Below are 25,058 nucleotides of genomic sequence, written 5' to 3'. Positions count from 1 at the left end.
AATTAGTTTTATTTCCCCCATTCATAATTATTTTCCAGGATGATGGGATATGGTGAAGAACCAGGAATAATTCCAAGATTTTGCGAAGATCTCTTTGCACAAATAGCCAAGAAGCAAACCCAGGAGGTAGGTTCGTATGCTGCCTGGAGCCTTCACGTTGGACTAGGAGATGGTTGAGCAGGTTAGAATCAGTCATGGCTGCAGAGGAAAAGCTAGTTCGGCCGTGGTTCCAGATTCTAGATCCTGCTCCTCGGGCGGTAGGGTGGAGAGGGGGCGTCTCACTGCAGGAGGCTTCCTCCTGGGAGACGTGCCAGGTGGGGCGGGGAGGGCCTCTCTGCCTCCTTCCTCTGTGAGCGTGAGTGCATCACGGTGAGTGTGCGATGCCCTGTTGTGTGTGTGTCTGGTGGTGATGATGATGGTGGTGATGATGATGGTGGTGATGATGACGATGATGATGGTGATGATGGTGATGATGGTGGTGATGATGATGGTGATGGTGATGGTGATGATGATGATGGTGATGATGATGGTGATGACGATGATGATGGTGGTGATGATGATGGTGATGGTGGTGATGGTGATGATGGTGATGATGATGATGGTGATGGTGGTGGTGGTGATGGCGTCGAGCACCTGCTTTTCCACGTGCTCGTTGGCAGTTCGTAGCTTGTCTTTGCAGAAACGTCAGTTCAAGACCTTTGCTCGTTTTTTAATTGGGTTGTTTGTTTTTTTTGTTGTTGTTGTTGTTGTTGAGTTATAAGAGTTCGTTATATTCTGGATTCTAGGCCCCTATCAGACATGTGGTTTGCAAAAACTGCAAGGACTTTAAAAATGAATTACATGCTGCGTCTCTCTTCCTGCAGGTCAGCTATCACCTGGAGATGAGCTTTTTCGAAGTATATAATGAGAAAATTCATGACCTTCTGGTTTGTAAAGGTGAAAATGGGCAGAGAAAGCAACCAGTAAGATTAAAACAATTTATTATTTGTTTTCAATTTCTGTTTTTTATAAATGCATAGAAGTGTAGTAGTTCTCAAGATGATATATATGGCTTACGTTTTTACTGAAATGTTATATGATAGCAAATGGTTGGGACCTGCAGTCTAACTATATTGTAATTCAGTAAATTAGCTGAATGTTATTGTTAGTGGAACTAAAATTAGTTCTTAGATCGAACCTGTTTTTATTTTAAGCAAATATTGTGTAAAAGTTAAAAGGTCAGGGTGTGTTTGGATCACTTAATCCAGACACCAAACCCCTGAACGTCGGCAATGCCAAAAGGTGGTAAAAGCTACCAAAACAGTATTGTCATTTATTAAATATGTATTTCACCAGATTATTTAGCACGTCGATACCTTATCGGCGACGTTCCCTGTGACGTAGACAGGCTCCCCAACACATAAGTTCTTTCAATTGTATGCATGGTGCCTGTCGCCCCCGTAACGCGCCACTGTCTGCTCCCCCAGCTGAGAGTGCGGGAGCACCCCGCGTCCGGACCCTACGTGGAGGCGCTGTCAGCGTGAGTGCTGGGCTCGGGGGCGCGGGGGGCGCTGGGGGACTCTGCGGTTCCCCACAAGGGGTCTGGCTCTGGCTCCGGGACCCTGGGGACCTGGGGAGTGGCTCGTGTCCAGCCTTGGCCCCCCATCCCTGCCCGAACCCCGGGGAAGCTGGCACCGGGCCCTGAGAGCCGCTCGCCGGCCGGTTTGCTCCCTTTCTCCCCTGCCGTCCCCGAGGTCAGGGCAAGCCTTCCCTCTCCGGCTGCGCGTCGCATCTGCCACTTAGGCTGGGGAGCGGACGGGGTTCAGTTTGAAGACGAGTCGTTCTCTGTGTCCTTGGGCACGCCATGAGCTTTTCCTGAAGGAAGGGGACGGTGGTCGGGGGCGGGTCCCGTGCTGCTCAGTAGCCCTGGGCCTGTGCTGACACCCGGCCGGGACCTCGGCCCGCTGTGCACGCGGCAGTCACCGGCGTGTGGGCTCACGTGTGCGCGTGACCGTGGACGCTGGGTGCGGGCGCATGTGTGCGCGACTGTTACCGTGTCAGGGTGCCAAGGCGCTTTATTGTACTGAGGAAAAGCACACTTCTGGGTAAAATTAAAGCAGTATTTTATTTCCTACCCATTAAGAATAGAGAAAATGAGAGATTCTGTGAGAATCGCTTTGATAATGTCTACGAATCACCCCACCGGGACCCTGGCGGGTAACCGTGCGAGTTAAGGGTTAGTGATATTTTATGAGGATAAGAGTGTAATTGTCAGTCAAATTGATTCTGTCTTTTTATTTTGAAAACTAGGAATGTTGTCAGTTCCTACGCTGATATTCAGGTAAGGTTGATTGTACCTTGTCTTCTTTCCACGAGATGGAAAGATCATGATCATGAACATTTATAAGACTTTTCCTTAATTACTGTTTGCGTAAATAAAAGGTTGCTCTTATCAGCTTATTGTGAACTGATTTTGTTTGTTAAACTTTAATCAAAAGAATTACTCATCTGAACTAAAAATAGAAGTTGACCATCACGTCAGCTTAGAGTTATAGAAATAGCCTTTAAAGGTGGTATTTCCTGCCAGCTGGGTGGTTGGATGATATAGTGGAAGAAAACATTTTCTTGGTTTACCCTTGTGTACTTTTGAAATTTTATTTATTTTTTATTTAAAAAAATTTTTTTTTAGGGGAGGCAACCCTTAGTTGACCTCACAGATTGCAAGGAACTTGTCAGCTCACAATCCCTTATTTTTTTTTACACCTACAGAACCTGGTCTTCCTAGGTGGTCTCCCATCCAAGTACTAATCAGGCCCGACCCTGCTTAGCTTCTGAGATCAGGCAGGATCAGGCTCGTTCAGGGTGGCATGACTGTAGACCCCTTTTGGAATTTTAAAACCTTTGGATTTATAACTTATTCATAAGCAAATAAATAAAGCTTAAATATAAAACCCTTCTTATTGCAGAAAAAGATAAAGGTATTTCCTGATTCAGATTTGAGTGACAGAAAAAACAGACAACGGGAATACCAATTTTTAAATGCCAAACATTTATTATCTCATGTTGTAAGCGTATGAATGCGTCTGTGCGACCACATACGTGCCCGTGCTCTGCTCCCGCTTCGGCCCGGGGCGCTGCGGTCTGCGGAGCTGACCCCTCCTCCCCCGTTCGCAGAGCTGGCTGCAGCTGGGGAACAAGCAGCGAGCTACCGCGGCCACCGGCGTGAACGACAAGAGCTCCCGCTCGCACTCCGTCCTGACCCTCGTGCTGACGCGGACCAAGGTGGTGGCTTTCTTAAATTAGACAGCCGATGCGGTCACATTTCATGTTTTCCTTATTTTTTCCTTTAAACTGAAGGTAAAAGTGCATTCACGTAAATGCGTGACACTGGAGTTTAGGGAACATGCGTGACAACTCTGGATCACCGGCAGTACGCTTTCCTCACTTTTTAAAAAGCCAGCAATACGTGATTATTTACCATAATGTCACTGATATTATATTAATAGAATTGTTATGAATAATACCTGGTCATTAGACAGTGTTTGGAAAATCACATCAGAAAGCAGGCGATTGTTAGAAATCCTGCCGTAGGTTTTACGACTCAGAATCTCTCAACACTTTGGTGTATAATCTTTCTGTTCTTTTACAGTCACACTTAAACAAATTTTCAAAATCTTCAACAATTTGATGTTATTAAAATTCTTTACAAAATATTTTTCATAGCGGCATAATACTCCATTGATGATATAATTCCTTGAGTTTTTTCTACTGTTGGACATTATGTTGCTTTTAAATACTTTGCTACTTTAGTGCTAGGATAAACAACATCTTGATACATTAAGCTTTTTGCCTATTCATGGTGGTTTTTGTTACATAATTGCGTAGTTGTCGGTATTTGTCCCTTTCAAGTCATTTGTTCTGTTTTGCACAATCCAAGCGCTGCTCAGTGTATTCTCCATTCTTTGTGTTATAAATTATCACCGGTCGAGGAGGGGGCAGTTTCAGAAATAAGTGAGTTGCTCGTAACTTTCCCTTTTGGAGACTCGTGCTGATGGCGGGTTAGAAAGAATGTACGGTGTGTGTTTCCATACCGTTTTGCTGCAGACGGAAGTCGTGGCCGGGGAAGAACATGATCACAGGACGACCAGCCGCACGAACCTCGTGGACCTGGCGGGCAGTGAGCGCTGCGGCTCTGCGCAGACCGGCGGGGAGCAGCTGAAGGTGAGGCCGCCGCTCGCGCCCTGCGGGGCTTCTCCGGCCCTCGGTGGTGGGGGCTCACGCCCTGCTGTGATTTCAGGAGAGAGTCCTACTTTTTTGGTTATACTGACTTTTCAAAGAACGTGAGTGAATTTTGCGCCCTAAGGAAGTGGGTAGTTTATGGAAGAAGGTGTCTACGCAGTAATCGCGGAGGGAGGAAGTGCGCCCTGGGAAGTTCATCGTGAGCAGGTTCGACGTCGGTGCGTGTTTCTGTCCTGTACGCAGGAGGGCGTGAGCATCAACAAGTCCCTGCTGACCCTGGGCAAAGTCATATCTGCGCTGTCCGAGCACGCGCACCGGAAGAGGGTTTTCATTCCTTACCGCGAATCGGTTCTCACCTGGCAAGTATCTCCTGAAGTTCAGAGAACTGTATGACGCGTAGTGAATGCCGTGGGGACAGTGCCGCGGGGACTCTGAGCTTGGGGCAGAGGAGACGTGGGTGGCAGTTCGCATCCCAGAGCCGACCGCCTGGGTTCGGAGCTCAGCTCTGTGTCCGAATCTCTGACTTGGGGCGAATCACTGGCCCCTCAGCCTGTTGTCGCAACTGTAAAACGTCCCTTTGTTTTAGGGTCGTAGTAAGAAGTAAGTGATGAATACAGACACGCGACACATAGTAGGCGCTGTATCAGTGTAAGCACCTACTGTGCTTCACACCGTTGGTGCCTCATGTTCAAGCACATCCGGCGTGGCCAGACGTGACTGCGCACCGCGAAGCGAAATAGTTTTGGTGCGTGGCACGCGCCGGCTGGCAGGTCAGGGTGCGGCGTTTTCGTCAGCACACATGCCCGTTTCGGATTTATTCCCGTTAAGTCACGTCCGTATAGACTCAACGTCCGGTTCTCACGGGCGTCACTGTATGATTCCGATGAGGACCGCATCCGTAACTGACAGCCGCGTGTCTTCATAATTGATTTATTCTAATGTAATTGCCACCTTAAAACCCGGAAGGGAAAATCTGACTTCTTTTTAATGCCTTTCGAAAGTTAAGAACGGTAAAATTTATTCTTCATTAATAAAAAGTCTTTTTAGTTTCATACTTTTTCCTCCTCTTAAAATAAGGCTTTTGCAATTAGTAGAAAACAGAGTGTACGTTCGCAGGCCCATCCATCGTTCCCAGCATTCGCGACGCCTGCTCCAGGAGGCGGGCCGGCGTGGGAGGTGCGGGGTGACCCGGACGCCCCCAGCCTGGTGGGGGGCGGGCGATGGTGAACCAGATTTGAGATCCGTGTTTCATGAAGCAACGTAAAGATCAGAGGAGAAAATGAAGTGTTCGCGAGCTGTAGAAACAGCAGGGGCAGCACAGGGCTGCGCGGGGCGCGGGGGGCGCGGGGTGCAGTCTCCACTCTCCCCCAAGGCTGCTGAAGGAGAGCCTGGGCGGGAACGCGAGGACCGCCATGGTGGCCACCGTCAGCCCGGCCGCGGGCAGCGTGGAGGAGACGCTGAGCACGCTGCGCTACGCCCAGCAGGCGCGGGCCATCGTCAACGTGGCGCGGGTCAACGAGGACGGCAGGGCCGCGCTGCTCAGAGGTGGGTGCTCCGCGGCCCCAGCACCCCCGCCCCTGACCCCCCCACCGCGCGTCCGCCTCGCAGGCCGCTCGTGCTCACGACAGTGCGGCTTAGGAACACCAAAGATTTTTTCCAAGCCGGTTTATGATGGATCCTCGTCCTGCATCGATGGGGGGACGGCAGGAAAGGGGGCGAGCAGTCGGGGGGAAACAGCCAGAAGGGGCGCAGCACACGGAGGACGGGCGAGGGGAGGTGGCCCCCGCGCCGGCGCCACGGAGGACGAGCGAGGGGAGGTGGCCCCCACGCTGGGGCGTGTCCCCGTGGCACGAAGGGCGGCGCCTCGTTTCCCTCTGGGGCCCTTCCCCGTGGCCGCTGTCACAGCCAGCGGCTCCGTGCGGGGCCCCCGCCTTTTCTGCGGCCGGGGTGGGCGGCCGTGGCAGGCCCGAGGGCCAGCGGAGAGCGGGTCTAGTTCATGCAGTCACCGCAGGGCTCTCGCCGTGGGAACGGCTCCGGAGCACGCGCTGTCAGTCAGCCCTGTCCTTACGCACCCTCAGAGTTGAAAGCCGAAATTGAAAAGCTGAGAGCTGCTCAGAGAAGCCGTCAGAACGTTGACCCTGAGCGGTACAGGCTCTGTCAGCAGGAAATCGCGTCCTTGAGAATGAAATTGCACCGACAGGAGAGAGACATGGCGGAGATGCAAAGGTGGGTGTGTGGGGCGAGCGCGGCCTGGTGGGGCTCGCGGGGGGCGTGCGGCCTGGTGGGGTGCGTGGCCTCTGCGCATACTGCCCGGCGCCCCGGGGCCGGCGGGCAGGGGCCTCGGAGGACTCGCCTCTGCCTTCCCGCCCCACGTGAACAGCACAGCCCGCCCCGACTGTCACCCACGGTCCTAGGTGGTTTCATGGTCTATTGGTCGCCTCTTGATTCTCAGTCTTCGACGTCTAGATGTTTTTAATGCTCTTGTTTTGTTTGTCTTTGGGAAGAGTGTGGAAAAGAAAATTCGAACAAGCTGAGAAAAGAAAACTTCAGGAAATCAAGGAGTTACAGGTACCCGCTCACTGTTCTTGAACGACTTAGACGCCAAAGACAGACTCCAGCAAACATGGAGCTCCGACCCCTCGGCCTGGGCCGGGGGCGCGCGTGGCGCTAAGGTGGGCGCCGGGGGCCGGCCGCAGAGCCAGCGCCCTCGCCCTAGTCCGGGGCTGGGCGGGGGTAGGCGTAGTCCTGTTTTTGCTTCTTCAAAGGGTGAGAGAGACTGGACCTTGTTAGAGGACCCGACGCTCCTTCCCGGGGCGGGCAGGGTGGCTCAGGGCACAGGTTCTGAGGACACAGGCGTGACGTGCTGGCCACGGGTCGGCGCTCGGCCAGGCCGAGGGCGAGGAAGGGCGACGAGCGGGCGACGTGGCCGAGGCGTCTGTCCCGGGGTGGTCGCTAGGGAGAGTCCGAGAGCCTTCCAGTCGCTGAGACATCGCGGAGAGCCGTTCCGGTGGCTGTCACGGACCTTTCGTGTTACGTGAACTTGACAATTTCATGCTCACGGTGACAGTTGGCTTTTTTCTGGCCTCTAGAAAGCAGGAATTACATTTCAAGTGGACAACCGTTTGCCATACCTGGTCAACCTCACCGAAGACCCTCAGCTGTCGGAGGTGCTGCTGTACGTGATCAAAGAGGGGACCAGCACCGTCGGGAAGTGCCACCCCGGCTCCAGCCATGACATCCAGTTGTCCGGGGTGCTGGTGGCTGAGGATCACTGGTATGTGCGTCTTCCACTCCTTGGTGGGCTCCCCCACCCCGGCCGCGGCGGCTTCTGCCACGCGAGGCACCGTTCATACTGATGCTTCGGTGTGACCCTCCGGCTGCGCTCGGAGGGCTTTGCGAGGACCGCTGGGAGTGCCCAGCGAAGGCGCCATCTCTTCGTTGCGTGAAGTGATCTGCACCCAGGGCCGGGCCCCTCAGGACTGAGCTCCGGCCATCTGCGGCCGGGAGTCTCGGTTGGGCTGGCGAGTTTGTTTTCGAGTCACGTGGCTCTTGCTCTTGGGAACGGAATGGCGACGCGGCATCTCTAGGACGGTGTCGCTCCGCCCCGCGCGGTGCCTTCGGGTCGCCCGTCCCGGCGTGTGGTCCGTTTTTTCCCTCCCGTGGCGCCCGTAGGCGGGTCGAGGGTCTTCGCTTTACCGCGCTCAGCCTTTCCCTCTGGGCTAGCCGTTTCGTGTGTCTCGTTTGAGAAACCCCGAGGTTATGGAGATGGGCTCCTACACTTTCTTTGAGACGTTGTGAGGTTTTGCTCTCGCGTTTAGGTCCTAACGTAGTCTGGAATTCTCTTTTGGTTTGGAAGTCCGGGTTAGGTGGGTCTTGCGGACTCACTGCTTAGATATAAAAGGAGGGGTTCCCCTCTAGCTGGAGCTCCCTGGACCCCAGCATTTACGTCCGGCCTCGGCAGATCATGGAGATAAGGGAGCGGCCTCCTGTGTTGGAGGGGTGACTCAAACCATGGAGGGGAGCCACCGTCCCGGCAAATTCGGGGGGCTCTTACGGGGATCCAGTGGCAGACAAGGGAGGTTGGTGGTCCAGCCAGGGGGTGGGGCTCCAGAGTGCTGGGCCGAGGGCTTTGGTGGCGGGGCAGGGAGCATGGGGGGAGGGAGGGGGCGCGAGCAGGCAGGCGTGGTTCGCCTCAGCCGGCGGGCACACCGGGTGGGCGGCACCGTGCCGCGGGCGAGTCACATTGCCGGGTGAGCCGCTCTCGCCAGACGCCGCGGTGGCCTGGGCGCCGCCGATGCTCTCGGCCCGGCCAGCAGCCAGAGGCGCCCGCTCAGGACTCGGCCTCGCGGCAGCTGCCCCTCCCGCCCTGTCGGGCTCGCCCAGAGCTGAGCTGGACTTCGGGGTCTCCGCCGTACTCTGCATAAAAAGAGTCAGCGGAACGCAGGGCATCGGTCGCTCCGCCTCCGGCGTCACCGGCAGCCGGGTCCAGCGACGGGCTTGATCCCTGCGCGCGCCCTCTCTGCCACCCTTCGTCACGAGGGGAAAACGTTCTTCCGTGATTTAGACTCGGATCAAAACGCAACGTCAGGAAAGTGAAAAACGAGAATGCTTAACTGCTGTTCCCCTTAGACATGAGCCAGTGTCGATACTTTGATTTTGCTTCTGGTATTTTTTCCTACGTGTGAGGGCGGGGAGGGCGGGGGGTGGGGAGGGCCAGTGTTCTTTTTAAAGGCGGCGATCATCAGAGCGCGGTCCGCGAAGATTCTCCCGACCCCCGGCGGATCGAGCTGCCAGAGAGCCCAGGCCTTTTCACCCGAACGTCACATGGTGGGCGGGCAGCGGGAACGCCACGGCATTGTCCGCGTCGGTGTGAACCCGGGCGCCGAAGGAGAAGCCCTCGCAGGCTCGCCCCGCGCCGCCGGCCTGGCCGCGCGACCCCTCGGCGACGGCGTGTCTCTGTCCTCACAGCACCATCAGGAGTCGCGGCGGCACCGTGAGCATCGCCCCCGTCGGGGACGCGCAGACGTACGTGAACGGGCAGCAGATTTCGGAGCCCACGGTGCTGCACCACGTAAGCCGGCCGGGGCCGGGCGTGAGGCGCCGCGTGCTCCGGGCAGGACTTTCCGTTTCTTCGCGTCCCAGTCTGGAGCGTCCCCTTCCCGATCGTTCCCCTGTGCCAAGTCGCAAGCCGCGTCACTGCGACGGGCCCCGCTGAGCCGAGCCCGCCGCGTCGCTGTGTGCGGCGGAGGGCCGGGGAGCCCTCGCGAGCGCTGGTCGCGGGGCCCGGAGCCCGTCGCCCGCGCGGGGCGGCGTCGGGTGTCCGAGCACGGCGGCCGCCCCCGCGTGGTGTCGCCTGGGCTCACGTCCCGTGCGACCTCTCTGCGTGCTGCAGGGCGACCGCGTGGTCCTCGGGGGCGAGCACTATTTCCGGTTCAGCCACCCGGCGGAGGCGCAGAGCGGGAGGCGGCCGGCCGGCGAGGGCCCGAAGGACTTCGAGTTCGCGAGGAACGAGCTGCTGGCGGCTCAGAGGTCACAGTGAGTGTCGCGGGCGAGTCGGGCGGCCGCGCGGGGCGCAGTGGTGCCCGGGCACTGCCTTCCAGTCTTTTTCCTGGGTGCAGTCGCTCGGTCCCCAAATGCCCACGGGGCAGGCGCTCTGTGTCTGTGGCGTGCTGGGTGCCGGGAAGGAGAGACCTGTGGGGACACGCCGCACACAGGAGGACCTCGTCCCCGCGTGGGCGACAGGCAGACAGCGTGTGGGGCGGCTCCTGGCCGAGGGGTCAGCGGAGGGTTCTGGCGGATGGGAACACGGCCCTGGGAGGCTGGACTGACCCGCCCCGTGGCCCGTTGCCCACGGCGCTTTCGGAGTCATTCGCCGTCTCCTAACCTGTGACCCACACGTGACCTGCTGTTTCTGCTGCAGCCATCGCTGGTGCAGCACAAATGCCCTCGATGCTTCCTGTCCACCGCGGCGCTCGCCGCAACATCACGTTTCTGTGTAACTGATTTTTCTTAAGCGTTAGAGAAACGCATTTTCCTAAACATCGGGCAAGCTTTCATCCTTTTACATTTCCTTGTGGAAATCATTCTAAAGCCAGCGAAAACTTGAGACCGTCACTGAGGGGGTGTCAGAGGCGGGGTCTGAGACTCACTTCCACGCGGCGCTGGGCGGCGAGGGGCGAGGGGTCCCTGGGGCCCAGCCTGCTCTGCCCCGCAGGCTGGAGGCGGAGGTGAGGGAGGCGCAGCTGCGGGCCCGGGAGGAGACGCTGCAGGGCGTCCGCGTCGCGGAGGAGCTGGCCCGGCGCGAGCTGGCCTCGCAGAAGGCCGCCTACGAGAGCCGCATCAGGGCGCTGGAGGCCGAGCTGGTGAGTGCGCCGCGTCCCCGCCCGGCGTGGGGGCGCCGGCCGCCTCCGCGTCTGCCCCGACGGACGCGTCACGCGGCTTGCGCTGTGTCTCCCCGACAGAGGGACGCGTTGGCGGCGGGGCGGCGGGCGGCGGGAGGGCAGCGCCGAGGGGCCCCCGGGAGCCCGTCCCCTCCCCGCCCTCGGCGCGCTCCCCTGTGCCCCCGGCCGGCCTGAGCCCGCTGCCACGGTGGACGTTCGGAAGCGCCGCAGCGGTGGCTTCCCAGGTGGCGGGGACCGTTCCGCGCGGTGGCACGGCGACCCCCCCCCACCCCCAGCACGGAGCCCGGGCCGTCTCTGTGGCGCCGGCACCCCAGGGCCCGGCGGGGGCGGCGCGTGCGGCAGGTCCACCGCGAGTCCTGCAGCTGCAGGGCGGCTTCCGTGGGCCTGGACTGCGGGAGGGGCCTCTGTGCACTGTGGGTGTCTTTCCAAAAAAACGCTTCGTGTGTTTGTCCTAGTTAGTTCTTGTTGTCCTTTAAAGAAAGAAGAGTCTCAGAGGAAGAAACTGCAGGAAATAAATAACCAAAAGGCCAACGACAGGATCGAGGCGCTAGAAAGGGCGAAGCAACGGCTGGAGCAGGAGACACGGGCCAGCAGGGTGCGGCTGCAGGCGGAGGCTCTGGCCGCGAGACAGGTGACCCCACGCCGCAGCCCGCGCCGCGTCCGGGAGGGGCTGGCTGGGCCTCGCTCTGCCCCGTAGACTCGCGGCGGCTCGGCGTGGGGCCGACTCCGGGGTCCGGCTCAGAGGGGCCGGCGCGGAGGACAGACGGTGCCGCTCCCCGATGTCCGCCGTGGGGCCAGGGCCTCCCCGGTCGCGAGCCGAAGCTCCGGCTGTGTCGTCGCCTTTCGGGGCCCCCACCGGCCCGGTCCACAGGACCGGACGTGAGCCAGGGTGCCCGCCACCTCTCAGCCGGCCTCGTGGCCCGTGGCGATCTCCATCTTGGCGGTTCTCACGGCGGGGTCCCGGGACTGCCAGGCAGCCTTCCCGCTGGACGCCGAACCCCAGACGTGCTGTGCAGGGGTCCTGGGGGGCCCACGGTTGGGGAGCCGCCGATGCTGTCTGCTCCAGCCCCTCACGTCCCCGCCAGAGCTTTACTCCAAACGCCCCTTTCGTTCCTCTTCTCCGAGTCCGTAGCGTGGTGGGGGGGGGAGGGGCGGGGGGGCGGAAGGACACACCCCCGGTGACCACGAGGCTCGGACACTCGGACACTGCCGTGGTGGCCGTGTGTCGCCGGCCGACTCCGGGACAGAGGGCCAGTCAGCCGCCGCGGAGGGTTTGAGGCGGAAAGGTAGAATCGTTTGAACCTTAAAAGAATTGTCGTTTGTGGGCGGTTGTCAGGCTTCTTTGTGTCAAATGAGGTTTTACTTCCTATCGACGGAAAGGAAAAGATTTTTTGGGGGGGAATCATTTTATAAAAATAGTTTACGAATCATTTATGCTCAGTCAACCGCGTACTGTGGAGCGAGGTCGGGTCACGGCGCATGGCCGCGTGACCTTCGTAGTTTCTGTCTCGGCACTCTCTGACGTCCAGGCCCTGTGACCGTCCCGCAGGCTTTAGAGGACCACAGCATCCGCCACACGAGGATCCTGGAGGCCTTGGAAGCTGAAAGGCAGAAGATTGCTACAGAGGTCCAGACCCTGCAGCAGAGCCAGGGCGGCCGGGACAGAACCTTCGCGAGTGAGTGTGCGAGGCCGGGGCGTCTCCCGCGGCCACGCCTCGTTTCACGTGATGCCGAGGGGCGCGGTCAGTCGCCTTTGCACGTTAGACATGTTTTAATCTAGATGCCAGCAATTCCGGATCTAGATTTATTTGTATGAGTGATGGTTTCTAGGGTATTCAGTTTTCAAAATATTTACTTGGTTAGAATATTTGGTATTATGTTAACGTATATAACACGCTTTAAGAAATACGTTTTCTGATCCTTCGTTCTCGCCTTACATCTAGATTGTGGTCAGTCATCGAGGACTTCATCTTCTTTCTTGCTTAGACGTTATTTTTTTGTGAACATTCTTAGGTTTCTGTGTGGAGCACAGCGTGTTTTTAGTGTAAACTTTTTTTTTCTGTTACGGAAAATTTCAAACTACAAAAGCGGAGCGATCGCCTCGGGACACGCTCGCGCGCCCGCCCGTGCCCAGCGCCAGCACGCGGGCAGCCCGGTTCCGGCCGCCCTCGCCCGAGCGCCGTGGGCTGGCCTGCAGCGAGGCCCAGACATCGTGGCGTCCGATCCGTGTCCCTCTGTCACCGCGCACGGTCGCGCTGTGCAGCCTTGCGCTCCCACAACACGCGTAACTTCTCGTCCTCATTGCAAACGCAGGCCGCGTTCAGGTTTCCCGCAGTAGCTCATAAACACGTCTCGGTATTTGGGGTGCTTGATGCAGGACGCAGACCTGGCCCACGTGCTCTGATTGATAGATGGACTTTTGAATCTCTTCCACCTCCAGAGGTGAAGATACCTGAGAACGACCTCGTTTTGTGTGGAATGTTTTGTTCCACCAAACTCGGAGTTACTCAGATATCGCCCTTGTTTTCTGTGATATGTAGCTAAAGCCGTTTGTTTGAAATCGGTGATTTCTTTCGGGCATTATTCTGCCCCCCAGGCACGTGAGCCCTATACGTGTGTCTCGAACCTTCTCCGTCTTTTCGATTAGTCCAGATGAACTGGAGCTCCATGAAACTGTCGATGATGATTCAGGAGGCCAACGCCATCAGCAGCAGATTCAAAAGACGTTATGTTTTCGGCAGGTGAGTAATCGACTGTCCTACCTGTACGGTGATTCTGCTTTAAAATAGTTGCCTTTTACATTGTTTATTGTTATCAGTCATTTTTATTTGTTTTAGTTTCTCTAAAGACACAGTATTGTGCTGTCCAGGGCCGGGCGGGTGTCAGGATCCCCGGCGACGTGCTCGGACGCCCCTCCCGGGCCCACTGTGCAGCGAAGGGCTTCCGGCCACTGACCCCGCTGCATTTCATAAACAGGATAATCGTAGAGGCTTTAGGGGTCACTGATTTTCCTTTCAGTTGAAAATTGATCAGCATTTCACGTTTCAAAGGGGATGTGCCTCGTAGCACTTTTCCGTTTAGAGACTTCTGCACGGGAAGCTGCTTTCACGTGGCACGTGCCAGACGGGACTGTGTGTGACGCGGCACCGTAGGCGGGCCGAGCGCCGAGCGCCTCGGGGCGGCTCTGACGCGGCGCTCGGCGCCCGCGGCCGTTTCCGCGCGCGCCTCTGCTCTCTCCGCAGACTCGCCACGCCGGGCGACGGGCGTGGTTCCGGCACCCGCGTCCGCGTGCAGGACCTCCGACTGGGCGTCAGCACCTCCTGGAGCCTGGAGAAGTTCGAGTCGAAGCTCGCGGCCATGAAGGAGCTCTACGAGGTCCGCATGACAGTGAGGCCGCGCCACACTCTTGGCATGAGCACGTGAGGGTGGCGTGTCCATGAAAGGCCGTCCACGGGTCCCAGAGCCACCGGCGGTGGCAGTCGGTGTTTTTTCTTTGCCTTCGCCTGCTCGTAGGGCCCGTTGGATTCTTTTCACGTAGTCGTAACTGTATCCGTAATGGAGACCCCCGGACGCCGCTGGTGTTTCTCTCCACGTGACAGGTTTGCGAGCAGTTCGGTTTTTCCCCTTCGTGTTCACAGGCATGAACGCTTTCCGAGTCGCCCCCCACGAACGCGCGTTGCTCATGCAGTCGGAGCGGCGGCGCGTGTCACGGTCCCCCGCCGACGCCGACGCCGAATCCGGTTCCCAGGGGCCCGCACGTCCCCTCGTGCGCCATCTCGGCTGTCGCCGCGAGGGTCTCCGCTTATTTTCCGCCTCATTGTCCTGTTTCTGACTCAACGTCCACGTCGTGTTTTGTCAGAACTTTAATCGTTACTGCTTTCGGTATTTAATTAAGGCGCGGCTCATCGCCGTGTTCGGACCGTCCGGCCAGGGGGCGACGACGTCCGGGCATCGGGTCTCCGTCTCTCTCCTGTGGGTTTCACCTTCGCTGTTTCCACGAACACATCCCGGGTTCTGGTTCCTGGGTCACCGAATGAAGTCTCTTGCTTTTTCTCGTGCGTCTCTTTTAATTCAGTTCCTAGCATCACGTGATCGATTTCTCATTTGATCAGGAACATGATTCTTTTTAGATTTTTTTCTCAGATAACATAATTTTGCTAATTTTATATTTTAAGCGTAACGAAGTATTTAAACTGGTTTTTTTTTCACTTGCCGAACACTTAAGAAGTCAAAATTACGAGAAACCGTCTGTTTTGTTTTCTTAGAGTCACGGCGGCACCAGGAGTGAGGACATCTTCTGCGACCCCGACGACGAGTGGGAGCCTGACCTCACGGACACGCCGCTCTCCTCGCTGTCCAGGCGGAGGTAGTGACTTCTCCTCTCTCCTCCTTGGTTTCCTCGTTCTGGGGCGAACACGTGCCGTTTCCTTATTTAAAGGAACTGTCCATCATCGTGATGGACATCTCCGTGAGGGGAACCCAGTAACGTAAACGGAATGGCATCAAATTGCAGTACTAGGGGCATTAAATCGTGCGTCAGTTAAAATAGGAACAAAAACGTCCAGTATTTTGGCACATAAATCCGAAGAGCAACTTAGCATAGCGTAAATTTAATTTCCTACAAAAACGAATAGTAGTTATTACTTTAGGATTACCCTTTTTCAAGAACTCGGAGTATTCCATGAGAGTTTATTGTAAGTTGTAGAACTTCAAATGCGGTGCAGTTAGTGTGAGCACCATGGAAGGCGAAGTCGCGGTGACAGGGACCGTCTATCTGTGACCAGCGCTGCTCGTTAACTAGAAACAAGACTTCCACCGCGAACAGATGCTTTTCAAGGGAAAGCTGGTTTTGCGTAGACCTCGTTGCAGATGCGAACGCTTCGGAATGAGGGAGGCCGAGGTCTCGGAACCAGTTTAGCCGCTTAGTTCGCTTTGTAAACAAATGCGGTTTTGTAAACAAATACTGCTGGGTTTGGGGTTTAAGCAGGACTGCTGTCCGCCAGGGCCTGAGGGAGCAGGGGTTGGGGACCCTAGTGGAGCAGCTGACAAAGAGCCAGACTAAGGCCAGGCGGGAGGACCGGAGGGCAGAGTCGGGTTTCATGCACAGTCAGGAGGGAGGCTTGGTGAGGACGTGGCTGGCGGTGGGGCCCAGGCCCGTGAGGGCACCAGGGTGGATCGTGGTGGCAGCGGGGTCCCTGGCTGGAGGGGGCTGGTGTTGCCTGCGATGGGGCGCGATGCTGTGGGACTCCCGGGGGGCACCCGAGGGTGCACCCAGGGCCGGAGCTCTGGGCGGGGTCTGGGCTTTCTCAGGAGGCCAGGGCCGCGGCCGTGCGTCTGACGGCAGCGTTGTCACCCGAGCGCTCATTATCGAGCGCTCGCTACGCGGCATTGTCATCTCGTGCAGTCCTTACCCCAGGAGTGTGAGGGTGGGTGGTCCTGTCCCCGCCGCCTTTTACGGGGGAGGGGGCAAGGATCTGGAGAGGCGAAGGGACTCAGCCCGACTCACAGAGCTGATGAGGGAGGCGCCGGTTCTCAGCCCAGGCCCGAGACCCCTGAAGACCCGATTTTCTTGGCTGCTGTGCCAAAGGCCTCTCTTTTGCACGTGAAAAATCAGCATCCTTGTTGGATGGTTTTCGGAAAATTTCTTCATCTTTAGCTGCAGCTCAGAATCCATTTGGATTTCCAGACCTTTTTAGGCCTTTCTTGGTTTTAACCACACTTATTTTGATCTCATTTATAAAATCTCAGAGATTTCAGGTTAATAATTAGGAATCGAGAGACGTTTCAATTGTCACGTCCTGGACCGCAGTGCCTCCCACATCCCGGCGCCCCGTCTGGAGCGCCCGGCCCTGCTCCCCACGCCCGCCTCCCCGTCCCGCTGGCCCGCCTCGTCCCCCAGTGCCACTGCTCCCGGAGGCCCGCCCGGCCCTCAATCCTCGGGCCAGCCCGGGTTCTCCCCGAGTCCGCCCGGCCCCCCCCCCCCCGCCCTCACTCCTCTCCTCTCCTGACTTAAACGCGCCAGAAACCACGTGCGCCGGCCCAGGGCCTGCGAGCGACGTGCTCTGTAGATGCCGATTCTGCTTAACGACGAGACGCCCGGAGCAGTGCTGTGAACAGTCACGTTCCTGCTCAGCGAGCCGAATGGATTTGCTGCTCGGTGAACGTTTCCGTGGCGAACACCGCGCACGCCCGTTCTCCCCAGAGCGCGTAAAAGCGGACGTCGCTGGCGGCGCCGCCCCGGGCAGCCCGAAAGCCCCAGCCTCACGGTCTCTCCTTCCAGGAGCAGGAGCTTGGCCAAGAACAGACGGGTTTCTGGCTGTTTGCGCGACGTCCAGGCTCCCCCGATTCAGCACTCGCATTCGTCGCGTTCCTGGGGTACGTTTCTCACCGAGTGTCCTGCGGACGCAAGTCCTGGCTCTGCCACCCCCGCCCCGTGTCAGGCTCCCAGAGGCTTCCGTTGCCTCGGCGACGTGGTCAGCCTGCCGGCCCGCTCCACGGCGCAGGCAGTGGGCGGTGCGGCTGAGGGTGGAGGCGCCGAGGGAGACGGGTCCCTGGGGGGCTGCGTGTTCGCCGTGGCGTCCGAGGTCGCGCAGCCCGCGTGAGCACCCGGCCGGGGTCCCCGGGGCGCCGGCGCTCACGCGGGGCGTCGTGCGGGAGGCGGGACTGAAGCCGTGGTTTCTGCCCGACCAGGCTCCGCGGGGACCGCGGGCACCCTGTGCCCCGGAGCGGCCGATCCCGTCCTCCCCGGGGTCTGCAGGGAGCTGATCGGCTGGTCCGCGGCGGCGCTGGCGAGGGGCCGCGGGGCAGACAGCGCGGCGGACGGCCTGCTGCGCGGCTTCCTGCGGGTCCGCGCGGCGCTGTGCGCAGTGGCCCGCGCCCACGAGGCCCAGGACGAAGACAGCCCCGACGGCCGTAAGCACGCGCTCTCCGCACGCGCCGCTTCCCGCGCTGCGCTGGCTGCCGGGGGCGCGTGTCCGTGCGTGTGTGGATGCGTCTGCACGTGTGTCCGCGTGTGCGCGTGCGTGTTTGTGTGTCCATGCGTGTGCATGTGTGTCCGTGTGCACATGTGCGCGTGCGTGTTTGTGTGTCCATGCGTGTGCACGTGTCCCCCGGCTCTTCCCCTGCGGGGGCCCCTCCCACTAACTCTCCTCCTCCTCCTCCCGAAGTGTTCTCCGACCGCGAGGCCCAGGCGCACACCATCCGGCTCACGTGCGCCTTCGGGCAGCTGGTGGTGCTGGCCGCGTGCTGGCCCCGCGGCGTCTGCCCGGCCGGCCTCGGAGACGAGCTGGGCGAGGCCGTGGCGAGGCTGGGAGGCCACCTCCAGCTGCTCCTGCAGGTGAGCGGTGCGCCGGGCGCCCCGCGAGGAACTCGCTCCCCCACGAGTAGTTGCTGGCCTCCCGTCCGCATGTCCCCAGAACTCGAGCTGCAGGATCTTCAGAAGCGGCTCCTGTTCGGACAGCCTGGCGCTATGGGGACCGTGCCTGGCTCGTCGAGGCAGGACCCCGCGGTCTCCGAGCTGACAGCTAATCCGCCACCCCCGGGAGTTGGGGCTGGGAATGCCACCGTTGTGTAGACGAGGTGGGGGGTGGGGGACAGCAGCCCGTTCACGTCACAGAGCTGCTCGAGGACAGAGCGGGGACTCGGGCCCAGGCTTGTGTCACTGCTCCGCCGACCCTCTGTCAGAGGAGAGGCGACGTCTTGCTCATGCTCAGTCACAGCCGGTAGCATTTTGCCAAGGAAACATACTTGTTTTCTGTTTACCTGTATCAGGTAAGATCGGGTGTGGCTGTGAGGGCCAAGTTGTTGGGTTGATCGTAAGTTCACCCGGATGAAGGGTCACTTTGGGCGTAGGTGCCGAGGGAACAGGACTGTGCGGTGGGGGGGAAGGGGGCGCCACGCCCTGAAGCCTGGCCCTGGGCTGGCGGGAGGGCGGGCGGTGCTGGAAACAGTGGCAGAAACGCCGGGTTGGCTCTCAGAGCCCGAGGGTTGCTAGGGTCGGCAGGTAGCAGAGAGGCTCAGGGGCGCCTGCTCGGCTGGTGGAGCCGGAGCCGTGGGTGGAAGGGCTGTCCCTGTCCCCCCGGCCCCGTGACGTGGCTCATCGCTGCCGTCTGACCGGCTCGGCCGCGCGCATGCCGGGTGTCGGGGCCGAGGCCGCCGTGTGTCTCGCCGGCGTCCGGCTGTTGGCGGCCACGGGGCTGCGCGCCGTCTGGCCCCGACCCTTGCGAAGCGCAGACTGGGTCGTGGGTCGTGTCCGCGCGGGTCCCCGTCCCCCCCTCGCCCGCCTCAGCGCTTCGCTCCGCCCCGCAGGGCTGCTGCGGCGACATGCCGGCCATGGTGGCGGACGCCCAGCAGAACGCCCTGCGCGCCCTGCGGCGGGCCGTGCGGTGCGCGGGGCGGCTCGCGGTGCTGGACGGCAGCGCGCCGCGGCTCCTGGAGGCCGGGAGCGGCGAGGACGCCGAGGACAGCGTGGACGCCGGCGCCCTGGTGAGCTCGCCGCCCTGTCCGGAGGGCGTCACGGGGGGCGGGGGCTCTGCTACTCGTGTCCCTGACCCCGTCAGTCGTTTCTGTTCTAAAACGACGCGTACTTTGAATCGTTTCGCGGTGAGACCGGGGCGGTTTCGTCCCAGCCAGCCAGTTTGGGGCCTCGGCCTCTGCTCTCAGGCCGCTGGCCCCAGGCTTCAGCGCGCACAGCCCTGTGGGCGGGGAGCTGGTGCCCGGGCTGGCCTGGCTGCTGCAAGCCCGGCGCGGGGTGTCACTGAGCCCCGGCTGGCCCTGCCACGGGTGACAGCCAGCGGCGTCACACGCGGGATCTAAACTGCACACGGCCCCGCTTCCCGTGTGGACCGTTAGTCCTGATTCCCGCTCCAGTGGAATTTAGCAACTCGGAATGTATTAATTCCTATAATAAGCACAAAATATAACAAATATCTGATGATTTTTAAAAAACGCAAGAGCTGAGTTAGCCAGTGACCGCGTGCACCTCGCCTAGGAGCATTTCGTGGCCGCCCTGCGGGACGGCGTGGGCTCGGGCCTGAGGCTCCTGCTGGACTCGGGGACAGACGCGGCCGAGCGGCTCCAGGGCGAGCTCGGCGGGCAGCACGCCCCGGACGAGGTAGGACGGCTGGGAACGGAGGGCGGAGCGCTGTCCTCAGAGTGCTCCAACTCAGCGAATTAGAGGCTGTGAATGTGTGTATCTCAATTTGTGTTATTTCTGTTGGAAAGGCGTTGACATCCTTGTGGTGTGGTGAGTCGAGTGACCGCGGCCTGTGGTTAATGTCCCACCAGCTCCCGCCCGGGCTGCGGGTGGGGCGCCCAGTCTAGGATGGACCCCCGGGCAGGGCGGGGTGGCGGGGGCCCCTAGTGACCGCTTTCCACTCGGCCTTTCCCACCTGCCTCTGTTCAGATACTCGGGAATGGAAGCCACCACTTGGTGACCTAGCATCTTGAATTACGCGTTTGCCAGGGGTTCACATCTGTGATTTCGTATCAGATACGGAACCAGTGGAGCTTTCAGTGACGTCCTGAAATAAGCGTCTTGCCACCAACCTAAAGCATAGGCCCAGCACTCTCAGGGGTGGCCCAGGACAAAAGGCTAGGTGTCCCGCTGGAGACCGGCGTTTAAAACCTGGTCTGTCACCTTCCAGCAAGCACTCACCAAGTCCCCCGCTGCCCTGGCCCTGTGTCTTCCCCTGTCGTAGGTGGGAAGACCTGTGTCACGGCTTGGTGGGTGCCAGGGCTGGGGCGGGGGGGACAGGCAGGGGGCGGGGGGCACACACTTCCGGCCGCAGACAAGTACGCCCTGGGCATATCGGTGGCATGGTGGCCTTGGTCGGCACTGCCGAGGTGTCCTCGAGAGCTGCTACAGGAGTGAGAGCTCTCGTCACCAGGAAAAGACGATCTGTTCGGTAACTGTGAACTGCGGGATGTTCACTAGGCTAATTAATTGCTGGTGGTTTCCCAATGTATCAAACTGCTAAGTGGCACTCCACAAGCTGATACAATGTCGCACGTCAGTTACATCTCAGTAAAGCCGGAGGGGGGTGGGGAATGCCTCTGTAAAGTTCTCAGCAGAGCGTTCACTTGGCAACTTGGTTACCTCGCTCCCTTCTCAGGGGAGTTTTGGAGATTTCATTCCTATAAACATTGAAATACGAGACGAAAGCCGTTACCACAGACGCCGGAGGGTGTCCGTGCCGATTGTGGAGCAGACGTGCGGTTTATCCTGAGAGGCGTCCCGATCCGGGGCCTCTGGCCGCTTAGTTGTCCCAGTGACGGGACGACGTGGTCCCGGCGACAGGATGCGTCTCCCTCCGACTTCTGGACGAGAGTCCTCCCTCCCAGCCCACAGAGCCCCGGGGCTTCGACGTGTCTCAAGAACTCCTTTGTGTGACGAACCGTTTTACGCCGTCCCTAGGTCGCCCAGCAGATGAGAGCTAGCGCCATGGCCTTGACCGAGTCTCTCGGAAACATCTTCGCTGAGTGGAAAACAGTAAGGGACGATCGTGCTGCGCGTTACCGTTTCGCTGGGTCCGCGTGGCTGCGTCGATTGCGGGCTTCCCCTCAGCCGGCAGCGCCTCTGAGCACGTCCGGGCGGAGCGGCGGCACTAGCTCTCCGGCCGCGACCTCCCGGCTGTCGTAACTGACCAGGTCGAGTGATGGATGGACATCGATTAACACCGGCGCATCCTGTCTGTCTCTTACCTCTGCCGGTGTCCTGTTCGCTTTTGCCTGGAGAGTCCTTAGAGGCTAAAAATTTGTGTTGAATAATCAGCATGCTCAGAGGTTCTAAAACACAAGTCAATTAGACAAGTTACTTTATTCTCATGTCACAGGTAAATAGAAAAAATATCAACTAGGTTTGCAGTCAATTAAAACCGCATTGACTAAGCCTTACTGCTATGGAGCCTACTCTGTATTTTTTAAAAATATTAACTTTATTCATACAGAAAAGTTGCAGAGCTCAAGCACAAGAAGAAAATTCTGGATACCAGGATCTGAAGAAGATGGTCAATCTCGCCCCACAATTCTTGAAGTTAAAACACTGCTTAGAGCAAACTATTCAGATTGTTATCGCTGCACTGAGAGGTATGTACTCCGATGGCATTCGTAGCTAATCAGAATTGTATAGCTTACGGCAGCGGTCCCCAGCCTCTGTGGCACCAGTGACTGGTGCTCCCGTGAGCATCTAATGCCCGATGTCTGAGGCGGGGCTGAGGCGGCGATGCTGGCGCTGGGAGCGGCCGCAGATACAGGTGGAGCTTCGCTCGCTCGCCCACCGCTCACCTCCTGCTGCGTGGCCCGGGTCCTAACAGGCCAGGGACCAGTACCGGTCTGCGGCCCGGGGTTGGGGACTCCTGGCTTGAGGAGTCTCAGACGTCTTTATTTCTGGTCTAACTCATTAACTGAAGTTGACATTATTTACCAGTACAGGAACTTGTACGATTGAATTCGTGTTTAACATATATCAGTAAAGACAAAACAAACCCCCCACATGCTGATTTAGCCGCCACGCTGAATAATCCTAGACGCGTTGGAACTGCCCCCCAGGGTCACTGTGACGTAAAGCTATCTGGGTCACAGAACTGGCAGGTGCCTGCTGAGACGGGGAGGTTGTTGACACCCCCTTCTTCCCGCACAGGACGCCGCAGCGACCCGCAGCTGCTCAGGGACTGCGTCGAGAGTCTCTGCAGCGTGGCCAGGGACTTGCACGATGACGGGGGTGCTCGCGATGACGTCAGTGTGCACGGTGACGATGACGTCGGCATGCAGGGTCCCGCAGACAGCCGTGCAGAGAGCCGCAGGGGCCTGGAGTCTGTGGCCAGGTCGCTCCTCTTCTGCCTGGAGACCGACAGGGGCCTCGGTCCGCCGACGCCCCGGGAAAGCCCAGGAGGACGGTGACGGTCCGCGTCGGGCAGGGCCGGCCACGCAGGGGACCCAGGCGTGCCCTGGCGTGGCCACGCGCGGCCTCCCCAGCCCCAGCCGGGCTCGTGGCCCTGACCGCTGCGCCCGAGGACGTGGGCTGGAGACGGCGGAAAGCTCGTGGGTGCCGGCGGCCCAGGCGGGCGCGTCAGGCGGGGGCCTCGCCCGGCTCTGCGACGGCAGCGTTGGCCTTGGCCTCGACGCGCTGCCTGCTTGGCTGTCGCCTGGTTGGTGGGTGGTTCTTTGTCCCTGGGTGCAGACGGAACCAGCAGCAGCCGAGCACCCGCGCTCCCCGGGAGGGTGGGCACAGGGGAGCGGAGGTGACGGGGACAGGGTGAGCTCGCCCGCGCAGGCCTCGCTGGGTGCTCAGCCGCTTTCACATGGTGCGGGGCAGCAAACTGCTTCCGTGTTGTTTAATTTCCTTGCGCCTGAGCGGGTGCGGGTTCTGAAGCGTATCCGTGTGCTCTCAGCGATGCTCTGCGGGGGGCACGCGGGCTCCGTGCACACACGACTTCCTGAAGGTGGTACCTGTTCGAAGAACCTGAACTATCAGTAGTGGCTTTTATCTTACTGTTCAGTATTTAATCTTTGTTTTCTATACTTGCTCTCATGACTTGGTTGGTCAGAAACCAGTGTCTTCATCAAATTTTGTACGTTTATATATTTATGCTCTGAACTAAATTCTTATACAGTAGGTATATGAGTGAAACTATATTTGCTATTGGAATCATGTGCACTAATAAATAATATAAAGGGAATGCATTTAATAAATCTTGTCAGCTGGAGAATTGTGTCTTGGTCTAAGGTTTTTTTGAAATTTATTTTATTTTATTCCTGACTCGAAATTGCTGATAACAGCTGTGGCAGCATTGCAAATCAAACACAAACCTAGGAATCAGCAAACATATTAACATCATTCTGACACCTGCTTAGATTTTTTGAAAAACATCGCTCTGCCCCCTTAATTGGCCGTGTCTGAAATGTCGGGTGCTGTGGCGGAAAGAGCATGAACTTTGAGGTGCGACACATTTCTCACACACCTGGAGTGTGAACCCCAACAAGGCTGCCTAGTGTCTAAGTGGCCTGGGACAAGGGGCTTGCTGTCTTCACGCCCATTTCCTCGTCGGCAGGAAGCAGAGTGATACCCGTGCCACGGATGGAGCGTAGAGTGAGGAAACCTTCGGAGTAAGTCCTGGCGGGTGGGAGATGCCAGTACCCGCTCGAGTCCGCCCGTCTTTCCCGGCTCTAGCCGCGAAACCCTCGTCGTGCGTACCAGGCCACACTCGGCGCAAGCCCGTGTCATTTGTAACATTCTATGCGTACCAAGTAGGCTTGCAGTTGTTTCGACGTGACGTACTTGGACACCTATCTGCCACCAACAGGCCCCACGATAAGGAGAACTAAAAGGCGGGAAGGTACAGGGCCGCGCGGGTGTGTCCGTCACGAGGTCTTTCTGAAATTTTTAGCAAAATATTTAGTCTACCTACGGAATCAGCATACTCTAATCTGTGGGGCCTGTGTGCTCATCACTATTCTGAGGGGTTATCTAAATATAAAAAGGATTCACTTGTCACAGAAGAGGGGAAAGGCTGTCTTTAGTTAAATCCCACAGGCTATGGAGCAAAAGTGGAGAGACCTGAGGTGACAATTTGCAAGCCGAGGGAACCTTTGGTGGGAACCCAAAAGGCATCCCCCACCCCATCCCCCATACAAGGGGGAAGCTGCCTTTTGCAGAGCAAGTGCTCACCCAGATTCCCAAAGTCGGTTTTATGCAAATAGGTTTCTAAGTCGTACAGTCGGATTGGTCAGTGTCACCTGATGATTGGTTGGTAGAGAGCAATTGTGATTGGTTGGTAGAGAGCAATCGTGATTGGTCGGCGTAGATGTAGATGCGGTTGCGATGGTGCAGCTCTGATTGGAGGCGGCCGCTCTCAGTCCATTGCTCAAACCAGGAGCTCCCTCATAAGGGAGGGCTCAGCGGAGAGCGCTGACGGGGGCAAGTGCAGGAGGCTGGGCCCACCTGCGCCCACCTGAGGCTTCTGAAGGGCCGCGTGTGTGGGAGGCCTCTGCCAGCACCAGCGGCTGGACCCAGGCTGTGAACTTGTGCCCAGCGAGCCGCGAGCAGTCTGCTAGGACAGAGGAGCTTCTCCCTGGGGGGCACAACGGCCTCAGGTTCCTGGGCAGGGTCCGTCAGGTAGGCTTGTGCGCTGGGCCTTGTAAGTCGCTGCAACTGTGTGATGATATAAGCAATTGTGAGCGTTTTCGTCTTTAACTGTTACTAGTTTACGGTGCTCTCAGAAATGGGGTGTGCGCACCTCGTTTGCTCATCGGAGATCCGGGTTCATGCGCTCGTTCCAACCGGTGCTTAATGACAGGCATACTTCTAGCGCAAAGCGTGGAAAAAGCCTAGATCACCTCAGAGCTTGTGGCAGACGCGATTTGTTGGGTCCCCAGGTGTTCCTGACAGGAGGCTTTCTCCCTCCAGGTGGCCTGCCCCAGGGAGACCCCTGAGGGGCTTAG

General features: G+C 58.6%; 1 protein-coding gene and 1 pseudogene across 2 annotated transcripts in view; one reads left to right on the top strand and one right to left on the bottom strand.

The window, feature by feature from the left end:
* The window catches only part of KIF14 (kinesin family member 14), a 28,041-nt gene extending 4,715 nt beyond the window's left edge, over positions 1-23,326 (top strand). For both annotated transcript variants that reach the window (XM_036235490.1, XM_036235491.1), the window contains 27 exons: positions 39-126; positions 864-962; positions 1,467-1,519; positions 2,290-2,320; positions 3,154-3,261; positions 4,084-4,200; positions 4,462-4,577; positions 5,591-5,763; positions 6,297-6,444; positions 6,723-6,786; positions 7,308-7,492; positions 9,187-9,289; positions 9,611-9,753; positions 10,433-10,580; positions 11,098-11,250; positions 12,169-12,295; positions 13,267-13,360; positions 13,862-13,994; positions 14,885-14,985; positions 16,900-16,994; positions 17,310-17,531; positions 17,786-17,955; positions 18,927-19,103; positions 19,609-19,731; positions 21,034-21,108; positions 21,566-21,704; positions 22,258-23,326. In XM_036235490.1, the coding sequence (XP_036091383.1) occupies positions 39-126; positions 864-962; positions 1,467-1,519; positions 2,290-2,320; positions 3,154-3,261; positions 4,084-4,200; positions 4,462-4,577; positions 5,591-5,763; positions 6,297-6,444; positions 6,723-6,786; positions 7,308-7,492; positions 9,187-9,289; positions 9,611-9,753; positions 10,433-10,580; positions 11,098-11,250; positions 12,169-12,295; positions 13,267-13,360; positions 13,862-13,994; positions 14,885-14,985; positions 16,900-16,994; positions 17,310-17,531; positions 17,786-17,955; positions 18,927-19,103; positions 19,609-19,731; positions 21,034-21,108; positions 21,566-21,704; positions 22,258-22,517 (3,445 nt within the window). In that variant the 3' untranslated portion in view covers positions 22,518-23,326. The remainder of the gene's footprint in view (positions 1-38; positions 127-863; positions 963-1,466; positions 1,520-2,289; positions 2,321-3,153; positions 3,262-4,083; positions 4,201-4,461; positions 4,578-5,590; positions 5,764-6,296; positions 6,445-6,722; positions 6,787-7,307; positions 7,493-9,186; positions 9,290-9,610; positions 9,754-10,432; positions 10,581-11,097; positions 11,251-12,168; positions 12,296-13,266; positions 13,361-13,861; positions 13,995-14,884; positions 14,986-16,899; positions 16,995-17,309; positions 17,532-17,785; positions 17,956-18,926; positions 19,104-19,608; positions 19,732-21,033; positions 21,109-21,565; positions 21,705-22,257) is intronic.
* Positions 2,740-2,858, bottom strand: LOC118613518 (annotated as a pseudogene).
* Positions 23,327-25,058: the final 1,732 nt, after the last annotated feature.

This window comes from Rousettus aegyptiacus, unplaced genomic scaffold, assembly GCF_014176215.1.
Source record: "Rousettus aegyptiacus isolate mRouAeg1 unplaced genomic scaffold, mRouAeg1.p scaffold_m13_p_18, whole genome shotgun sequence".
NCBI lineage: Eukaryota > Metazoa > Chordata > Mammalia > Chiroptera > Pteropodidae > Rousettus > Rousettus aegyptiacus.
The sequence above is the reverse complement of the archived record's forward strand: the minus strand, read 5'-3'. Positions and strand labels throughout refer to the sequence as shown.